A 10,118-nucleotide genomic window follows, 5' to 3' on the forward strand; every position below is an offset into this window, starting at 1 on the left:
TGGCCCCGTCTCCAGTACACCGTTGCTGTAAACAATACCACTGAGCAGGTGCTAGCCCGAATCTGGTGCTAACCCCTCCCGAGCAGGTGCATGCAAATTAAGGTGCCGGCAGACTGACCAATCCCAGGAGGACACATAAGCCCTCCCCAGTGCTGGGGTGTATATAAGCAGTCCTCCCTGGGTGCCTGGGGTTCCCGTAGCATCAAGGCGTTCCCGCAATAAAGCTGTTGAGAAGAATCAGACCGTGTTGCGTTTTCCTTGCCAGACGAGGTGGGTGCGACAGGGCCATGGTACCCCCCTCACACACTTGCTCTTGTTGCCAACTGTCTAAAGTAAGAGGGGTACCCAGTCACCGGTCCACAGAGATGCCAGGATGTTTATCTACTAATTACCTGCTGGCTCTCACCTCTGTTGTCTAAATTGAAACTCCATAGTTTAGTAATGTCTCATGGTAACCTAGGCTGGCCTTGAACATGGAATAAGCCTCCTGTTTTAGCTACACAAGTGTTGGAATGACAGATGTGAGTAGTCACGCCCACTCAATGTCCTGTCCTGTGCTGGTTTTTTGTTGTTGTTGTTGTTGTTGTTGTTTTTTTTAGACAGGGTTTCTCCGTATAGCCCTGGCTGTCCTGGAACTCGCTCTGTAGACCAGGCTGGCCTTGAACTCAGAAATCCTTCTGCCTCTGTCTCCTGAGTGCTGGGATTAAAGGCGTGTACCACCACTGCCTGGCCTCTCCTGTTTTTTGTTTGTTTTGCTTTGTTGTTGTTGCTGGTTGGTCGTTGGAAATTTTTGAGACTGTGTCTCAGGATATGGGACTATCTAGGACTATCTAGACTATCTCTGACTATCCTAGGACTTGATCTGTAGATCAGGCTGTGCTTGAACTCATAGAGATCTGCCTGCCTCTTCCTCTCAAGTGCTGAAATCAAAGGCTGCATGCACCACCATGCCTTTAAAGCCCAGTTTCCAGGTTGTTTTACCTGAGGCCTGGGGATTTGAACTTAGACCTTTAAACTTGAACGACAAATGTTTATTCGCTGAGCTATCTCCTAGGCTAAAGCCCTTGTCATATCTTATTTAGCTCCAGACTTCAGGGTTATAGAGGGTTTATTCTTTTATGTATACTTTACTGGATTGCCTTTTAGTACTTACACTAGCCATGCAGTTATCTAAAAAAATCTGGGTTTATATATGGGTTATTTCTTTGGCTTTTGAGACAATCTTATGTAGCCTCTCTTTATCCTGATCATCTTCCAATTTTTGAGTGCTGGGATTATTACAGGTGTGAGCCACTACATTCAGCGGAAAAACGAAATATTTTTTAAAAAGGAAATCTGCAATAAAAATGGAAACCAGAGGAGAAAGGCCGTGTGTTGGATACACTGACTGCTCCGTTGTGGTTTGGGAAAGGCTCTGGAGAATGAACTTTGGTATTCTTTATTACTGCGAGTGTTATTGCACTAGCTCAGGTCCTTGCTGACAGGATATTTCTCTAGCCTCCACTCTGGTCTCGGCGGTCATTGACTGGAAGACCAAGCCAAGACCCAGTCAAAACTTGCGGCCCTCGGGATGGAGCGGTGGTGCTGCTACGGCTGGTGGGAGGTGGAGGTCCCCGAAGGGTGACTAGGGGTGTAGAGGACAGGAAGCGGTTTTGCAGCTGGAATCAGCGGAAGGAACGTGACACACGGTCGGCCCCACCCTCTGGGAGGAAGAGAGGACCGGGGTCCCAGCTCCCTTCCCCTCCAAGTCGCCCCTCCAGGCTCTGCGCGGCCGCCGGCCACGCCCCTACCAGGCCACGCCCCCGAACTCTGGCGCTGGCCGCGGTGCTGAAACGCGTTTCGCAGAGCGGGCCGGGCGTGGCCTGTGAGGGCAAGCAGGAGGGGCGGGCAAAGCGGAGGCGCAGGCCCAGACCCTGGCCGACCTAGAGGAGGCGGCAGACTCGAGCCCATCCTGGTCAGAACGGGCACATTCATCTGGGAAGCATCTCTTGCGAAGACAAGGTTGACCTTGGCCTGCTGCACTCCCAACCTACTGGGGGGAATGTTTGCATGGCTCCCTGACCTCAGGCTGCTCCTCACACCAGGCTGAGGACTGACCCACGACTTCTGCTCCCTAGAGCTGTAGACCTGCACCCAGCCAGTGTCCCCGTCCTAGTCCAGCGGCCTTCGCCATGGTGAAGTTGCTGCCAGCCCAGGAGGCCGCCAAGATCTACCACACCAACTATGTGCGAAACTCGCGCGCTGTGGGAGTGATGTGGGGCACGCTCACTATCTGTTTCTCGGTGCTGGTCATGGCCCTCTTTATCCAGCCCTACTGGATAGGCGACAGTGTTAGCACACCACAGGCTGGTTACTTTGGCTTGTTCTCCTACTGCGTGGGCAACGTGCTGTCGTCGGAACTCATCTGCAAGGGGGGCCCTCTGGACTTCTCCTCCATCCCCTCCAGAGCCTTCAAGACTGCCATGTTCTTTGTGGCCTTGGCCATGTTCCTTATCATCGGCTCCATCATCTGCTTCAGCCTGTTCTTCGTCTGTAATACAGCCACGGTCTACAAGATTTGCGCCTGGATGCAGCTGGCTGCTGGTGAGCAGGGTTGCTGGGGTGTGGTGTGTGTGAGGGGGGATACTCAGGGTACAGCCATGGCTTTCCCATGAAGGGAAAGCTCTGAGCCTTCTCTTACTCAGTGTTCCACAAAAGATTCGGAATAGGGGCTCACACTATACTCAGAGTAGAGGCCAAGGCTATAGCAGACCAAATTATAGGTGGGAGCCATGAGACAAGAGGAGGGCTGTGAGTTCCAGGCCAGCCTGGGCTATATTGTGAGACCCTGTCTTGAGGAGAATCTGAGATTCTAAGAAAGAATGAGTCAGGGACTAGGAGATAGCTCAGCTGGTAAAGGTGCTTGCCACCAAGTCTGATAGCTTGAGTTCAGCATCCAGGACCCACATTCCATAAAGAACAGAGTCTGTCCAGTTGTTTATCTGATCTCCATGCGGCATGTGCCCATGAGCTCATACGTCACGTCACACACTCATGTACACACACAACTAAAAGTAAAAGAAAAGGGGGTATTCATAGGCAGAATGGATGCAGACTGTTGGGGTCCTCGCTGTAGAGCCCATGAGCCAGAGAGAAGTGACTTGGAGGGGGCACATAGCTCTGGGTGGATGCAGCCAGGTGTACCAACAACCAGAACACCGCACCACAGGCTTGCACACTCAGAGGGAAGAGGAAGGCTATTGCCACATGGCCTAGGATCCAACCCCAGGGCTATGGTGATGACTGTTCCCAGATCTCTGGCCTCACTCCCTGCCTCTTCCTCAGTTCCAACTGCTCTCGTGGAAGAGTCCGGGGTTTGGGGGTGCTGCTGTTACACTGTATCAGGTAGGCAGCTGCTTATGGGGTCCCAAGGCAAGGCATCTCCTGCCTGCTTTCCTGCTCCAGGCTCAGGTGGCCCTTTTGGTCCTTGGGACAGCTGATCTTGGTCTCCATTGGAGCTCAGGAAGAGACTGCCTAACACCTGTCAGCAGCCTTTGGTTTCTTAGTCCCTGACCTCCTACAGATGTCCATCAACAGCGGTGGGACTGGAGACAGGAGATCAACTGTCTAGACATCGTTGGGTAATGTAGCATTACCTTGGTGGGGGTCAGAGGGTGGTGACTAACAGGTGTCTGACTCTCAGGCAGGCAGAGCTGGAGGGGACCCCAGCTGTGGATGAGGAATTGGACTGACTGAGGGTAAGAGAATACCAGCTGGCAGATCAGAGCCTGGGACAATTAAGAGGTCCCTCCCACCCCCCCAAATTAGATGCAGTCCAAGAGCATTTTTATTGAGACCCATACTTTATAAGCATGATTCACAAAATATTTCATTTTCTGATGAAGCCTCATCACAACCCAGTAGTGAGGGTTCCTGCATTTGCAAAGTCCTGGTTCAGACGCTTTGGTGAGCAGTTAGCAAGCAAAGGCAGACCCGATTCTCAGTCTGACACCCCGGCCACTCACCTGGCCTGAGTTCCTCCCCAGAGGTCTGTTTCCAAGCCTTAGTGGGCAGGAGGGGACAACAGGCCATGATGATCATATCAGGAAGAGGCAGTGGAGATTGAGTCCAAAGAGTAGTGAGATGGCTGTGCTTGCCAGCTGTTCTTCCACCGCAGGGCTCGGGATGATGTGGAGACACACCATCCTTTCTTAGAGCTTTCTGCCCACCTCCAGCATCATCCAATAGGTGTGCTTGCTGAGCAGGCAATAGAAATGAGACCTGGGTGGAGGAACACCAGGCCATTTGAGCCAGACGCTATCTGGGTCACAGAGCCGGTAGCAGAGATGGCTAAGTGCCATCCCATGAAGCATTTATGTGGAGCAAAGAAAAAGGTGGTGCCATGTTCCACTCTGTGTCAGGGAGGAGAGGGCTGAACAGGTGTTTCTCATAGCCATCAACTGGGGGATTCATGTGTCAGCTCAAAAATTTCCACAAAGCCAGAGGATGGGGGTAGGAGAAGAGAACTGATGCCCCTGCAAAGGTGGCGGCACTCAGATGGAGCTCAGGGTGCAGGCTGAGCATGGGCTCAGTTGTTTTCCCTGAGTCTTGGTAACCTCCTGCCTTAGTGAGACTGTATTATTATCCAAATTCCCATACATGAAGGAGCCTAGACAACAGGCATTTCTTCATCTCTCATGGCTCTGGAGCCTGTGTAAGTGCGGTCAGGTGTTGGTACAGTGTGTTGTCAGTGAGGTCATCTTCCAGGCACAGGCTGCTGACTTCTTGTTCTGCCCACAAAAGATGGAAAAGGCAAGAAGTCTCTCCAGGTTCCCTTCTGTAAGTGTGCTAATCCTGTGTACGTGGGCTCCATCTCCTGAGCTAATTACTTCCTGTCTTAGTTAGGGTTTACTGCTGTGAACAGGCACTATGACCAAGGCAACTCTTATAAGGATACTATTTAATTGAGGTTGGCTTACAGGTTTAGAGGTTCAGTCCATTATCATCAGGGCGGGAGCATGGCAACATCCAGGCAGGCATGGTGCAGGAGGAGCTGAGAGTTCTACATCTTTATCTGAAGGATTATAGGAGAAGACTGGCTTCCAGGCAGCTAGGATGAGGGTCTTAAAGCCCACATCCATAGTGACACATGTCCTCCAACAAGACCACACCCACTCCAATTAAGGCCACACTCACTCCAACAAGGCCATACCTCCAAATAGTGCCACTCCCTGGGCCAGGCATATTCAAACAAACCAGCACTCTTCCCAAAGCCCCGCCTTCTGACACCATCACTCTAAGGGCTAAAACTTGAGCATACAGCTTTTGGGGGATTCAAATCATTCAGCACAATACATATCATCTGTAGCATGTAGTACCCCATTCCTCGGGGAACCTGTGAGGAGGGGATGGTACTCTGCATGAAAAATATCGTATAAGTACTTGACAAACATGGGACCCACAGGCAGGGAGAAACAAGAACTTGGAACTGCAGTGACCCGAAGCACAGCTCACTCGTTCTCCTTTTGTGCCCTCTGGCATCACTGAGGCCTCTGCTTCCCCCAGTCTGGGTTGTTTTTGCTGTCATTACTGCAGAGGGAAAGAGCGTGGAAGGTTCCTGAGGAAAGTGAGAAGCTGGGGGTTGGACTGGGCCCTGTGTTCATTAGGTCAAAGGTCCTGAATCGTAGCGTGTGCTGCGATGATGCTGGTCAGAACTACCACCTGCCTCCCACACTCCACGTTATCTCAGAGGTGGAGGGTGAGCAATTGTCTCTCAGAAGAGATGCATCTTGGGTGGGATCAGATGCTGGAAGGCTCTGGAGCTACAGTGGGCAGTGCTTTGCTGAGTCCGTCCAGGGTGGGACTGGGAGAAGCACGGGAGGCCATTGCCTCTGCCTCTGTCCTGACTGCTGGATCTCAGTGCTCTAGCTTTGTGAGTTTCAGTTTTCCCACTTGCATCTTACATAGACAGAAGGAGCTAGCTCTGGTGTTTCCCAAGGTTAACCCAGAGACCGTGTGTGTGTGTGTGTGTGTGTGTGTGTGTGTGACAGAGATCTGGGTGTGAGGAGGTAGCTGGGGGGCAAGCACAGCCTGACACCACTTGTACTCTCTTGTTTCCCTAGCCACGGGCCTAATGATCGGATGTCTAGTCTACCCAGATGGTTGGGACTCCAGTGAGGTGCGGCGTATGTGTGGCGAGCAGACGGGCAAGTACACACTGGGCCACTGCACCATCCGCTGGGCCTTCATGCTGGCCATCCTCAGCATTGGAGATGCACTCATCCTCTCCTTCCTGGCTTTTGTGTTGGGCTATCGGCAGGACAAGCTCCTCCCGGATGACTACAAGGCAGATGGGAATGGTACCTGTCTTTCTCCGTGGGAATATCCTTCCCTGGGGCTGTGGGTGGAGAAGTGGCTGCGGTGGTGGCTCTCTGAAGCCAAGTGTGTCTGGGCCTCTTGAGCTAAGACCAGCAGCCAAACCTGTCCTCCCTGAGAAAGGCCATCAGCGGAGTGTTCAAAGCTGGCAGGCTATTCAGAAGAGACCTGTGAGCAGAAAACAGTCCCAATATGGCTGGGGGAGCCAGATGGGGTCCCCCAGGTGACGGGTGGCACTGATGCTGGCCTAAGTCATGGGGCAGGAGGGTTGGCAGGTAGAGAGGATGGTGGGGAAGAAGTCATGAGCTACTGCAAAGTGTGTGCCTGGTAAAGTACGAGGTGGTGCTGAACGGACAGCTCCTGCAGTCCTGTAGTGAAAGGCTGGTGCACATGGCCTCCCAGGCCGCTCTCCAGCCTGTCCAACTCAGTTTGCCACCAGGCAGTTACTGCTGACGCCAGGGGGTGGGGGTGGGGCGGCACGTGGATCTCTGTGTTTAACTTTGGACTGCCGCCTGGGACTTTATGCCTGTCTCCATTTGGTCCTTCCTTCCAATTATCCCCAAGGGGCTTTTCCCGTGTGTCTGTCAATCCAGCCAGAGATCAGAGCCTGTCTTACAGCCACAAGATTCCCCAAATGCTGTTATGCTAGCAGGTGGCCACCATTGCACCTGAGGCACCTTAGGGATCTCCCCAGCCTTCTGAGAGAAAGTTCCATCACATCAGACCTTGGACCTGGATTAGAGGCAGTGACAGCCTCTTACCCTCTGCTGGTCCCAGGGTCAAGGACACTCTGCATAGGACAAACTGGAGGCCCAGAAGCCAGGCCTCCATAGCTGAGCCTGAAGCGCACCTGTCTCTGTGACTGGTGATGAGGACTGTACATAGCCAGAGATGGATGAAGTATCTTACCCTCACGGTGGCTCTTGAAGCTGCTGGGTAGCCTACTTAGGGGGCAGGTGAGATGACTCAGCTGATAAGAGCACTGACTACTCTTCAGAGTCCTGAGTTCAAATCCCACAACCACATGGTGGCTCACAACCACCCATAATGGAATCTGGCGCCCCCTTCTGGTGCATCTGAAGACAGCTACAGTGTACTTATAATAATAAATAGATAAATAATAAAAGAATCCTACTTAAGGAAAGAAAATGTAGTGTTTACAGAGTGCCCTCCCCATGCAAGGCTGGGGTGATGTTTGCTTATAGGGGGCATTGTTATCACCACTCACAGGGACCCAAAGAGGCAATGTGTGGGCAGGGGCTCCCATCAGCACTCTCAGATGGTGCCTTCTCTGGAGTGTAGGCTTTCCCTGGAGAGTGAACAGGGAGCACTGTGTGGAGTTCCTTAAATCTGTCTTATGTGCAGTGTGCTCTTAGCTATTTGCAGTCTCTCATACAAACCCTCTCTGAAGAGCCTCATACACAGGTGGTCTTATCCAATGATTAAAACAGCCCTGACCTTCTCTCTCTTTTTCTGACTTCTTTCAACCCCGCACACTTATCTTCAGTCTTTCCAGATCTTTCTCCCCCCATACTTTCTCCCCACCGCCCCCCCCATGACCCAGGTCTTGCTGGCTATGGCTTGTTATGGCTGAGCACATCCGGTTAACATCCTTAGGTTGGAACACAAACTGGAGTAAGACGTCATGGATAAGACTCCAGATGGCCCTACTTCTTCCTAGGAAAGCCAGAAGCCTCGCTCAGCTCTGCCCCTTCCATTCCTGGGCAGGAGGAAAATGTGCTGGCTTCCTGCAGAATAGGGTTCAGCCTGGAGCCCACTGTTAATCCGCTGCCTAGACTTTTTGAACCTCAATTTTTTTTTTCTTTTTTTGAGACAAGGATTCTCTGTGTAGCCCTGGCTGTCCTGGAGCTCACTCTGTAGACCAGACTGGCCTCGAACTCAGAAATCTGCTTGCCTCTGTCTCCCGAGTGCCGGGATTAAAGGCGTGCGCCACCACTGCCTGGCTCATTTTCCCTATTTTATATGGATAGTTTTTCTGCTTCATTTTGCCCTGTGCATCATATGGATGCAATGCATGGAGGCCAGAGGAGGGTGCCTGATCCTTTGGGACTAGAGTTACATGCAGGTGTAGGTGTAGGTGCTGTGAGTGGCACCTGGGTCCTCTGAGAGCAGCCAAAGCTCTTAACCACTGAGCCATCTTTTTAGGCCCTGCACTTCACATTCTGCATCCAAGCCTCTAAGCCATCAAGTTCTACACTCTCATTGAATTAATTTCCTATCAGCTATATTAATGACAGTGAGGTTGTGCTGAGGGTTGGAGTGTGTGGAAATACAAATGTCACTGGTTGAGACAGACCTCTGGCCTCTTCAGTGCCTTTCCTTTTTCTATCATTTTTTGGCCCAACCAGTAACACCCTCAATGCTGCTGTAGGTCTCACAGCTACAGTGCAGAAGTGTAAATAGAAACCACAGTCCAATGAGGAAGGCAGAGGCCTAATTCAAAATTATCAGCCAAAGATGCAGCGATCTTCTAGAAAGTCAACTAGAGGCTCTTTAGAAAAAGGAATGTGTGGGGGGTGGGGGGTGGGGGTGGGGAGAATGCTGGTACAAGACTTTAATTCCAGCACTTGGGAGGCAGAAGCAGGTGGATCTCAGAGTTTGAGGGCAGCAGCCTGTGCTAAACAAAGAAACTCTACCTTGAAAAATGGAAAACAAACAAACAAACAAATAAATATAAAGAGTAGTTAAGACAGACAGACGAATCCTGACGAGCCAGCAGCACAGAGATTACCAGCACACGGACTCTGCCAGGAACATTATGTTCTCTCTCTCCAGAGGAAGTCTGAAGCAACCGAGGTGCTGGCAGCAACAATTCTAACAGGTAAGTGTGTTGGGGACTACCTGGGGGGAAGGGGCTTGGGGGGGGGGGGGAGAGGCGGGTAGCCTCAGACAGAGCTGTTTGTGACCTGGGACCTTCATGGGGCAGGTAGAGCCATTGTTATGCTTTGAGCTCTTATTTTCAAAAAGAATTGTGTTTTGAAAGAAACAGGCTAGAAGACCTAACACAACAGAAAACAAGTCACAGACGGATGGGGACAAATCAATAATGCTAATCTAATAGACGTAATAGAATTGTATGGCATACTAAATATTAGATTTCTCTCTCTGTTCCTGCATAGCTGAAGAAAAAGAATGATCTACTGGTTTCAACGTGATTCCAAAAGAAACATGATGTGCTCATTCCCGCTTGCTTCTGCTTTGGAGACAGCATCTCTCTAGGTAGTGTTGACCAGCCTTGAACTCTCAGAGATCCACCTGCTTCTGCCTCCCTGAGATCTAGGATTAAAGGTGTGGCTACTACACCTAACCTTGTATAATTTCTTTATCGTCTTTTAGCTTCCAAAATGATTTTGAAATTAAGAGAAAAACAAAACCAGAAATCCCTTTTTCTCTTCAAGTGTCATCTTTAATTACTACCATTTATTGAGGATGAAGGCAGTCTTGTATGCACAGGAATTCATTGAAACAGCTCTTATTTGGGGAAGAGCTGTGTTGCCCCGTTAAATCCTTGGCTCTGATGGTGACAAGGATGGTGGTGATCATGGTGGTGGTGGCAATAATGATTAGCAGTCCTACACTTCAGTGTTTTTGGTCACCTGGGAGCTTGTTCAAAGGCAACTCTGCCATGGCAGGAGGGAACCACAGGCAGCTTTTCAAAACAGCTTTCTGGGACATTTCAAAGGGATTCCCTCTTTCCACCCACATTCTCATGCTAACTGTGCTGCTGAGACTGGGGCGGGGGT

The 10,118-nt window shown here is 51.0% G+C and overlaps 1 protein-coding gene across 2 annotated transcripts; it reads left to right on the forward strand.

Moving 5' to 3' along the window:
• The first annotated feature begins 1,539 nt into the window (after positions 1-1,539).
• Lhfpl5 (lipoma HMGIC fusion partner-like 5) lies at positions 1,540-9,764 on the forward strand. 2 transcript variants are annotated; one of them, NM_026571.2, is made up of 4 exons: positions 1,890-2,583; positions 6,102-6,338; positions 9,151-9,196; positions 9,495-9,764. In NM_026571.2, the coding sequence occupies exons 1-3, from the start codon at positions 2,172-2,174 to the stop codon at positions 9,159-9,161; spliced, it is 660 nt and encodes a 219-aa protein (NP_080847.2). In that variant the 5' UTR covers positions 1,890-2,171; the 3' UTR covers positions 9,162-9,196; positions 9,495-9,764. The 2 variants fall into 2 exon arrangements, with proteins under 2 accessions (XP_006524496.1, NP_080847.2); XM_006524433.4 differs by lacking the exons at positions 9,151-9,196; positions 9,495-9,764 and having other exon boundaries at positions 1,540-2,583; positions 6,102-8,231.
• The last annotated feature ends 354 nt before the right edge of the window (positions 9,765-10,118 follow it).

This window comes from Mus musculus, chromosome 17, assembly GCF_000001635.26.
Source record: "Mus musculus strain C57BL/6J chromosome 17, GRCm38.p6 C57BL/6J".
Taxonomy (NCBI): domain Eukaryota; kingdom Metazoa; phylum Chordata; class Mammalia; order Rodentia; family Muridae; genus Mus; species Mus musculus.

Excerpts from the sequence above, each read along its gene's own strand:
- Lhfpl5 (XM_006524433.4), top strand. The coding sequence starts at position 2,172 with ATGGTGAAGTTGCTGCCAGCCCAGGAGGCCGCCAAGATCTACCACACC. Across the intron at positions 2,584-6,101 it reads CTGGATGCAGCTGGCTGCTG|CCACGGGCCTAATGATCGGA; the intron begins GTGAGCAGGGTT and ends TTGTTTCCCTAG.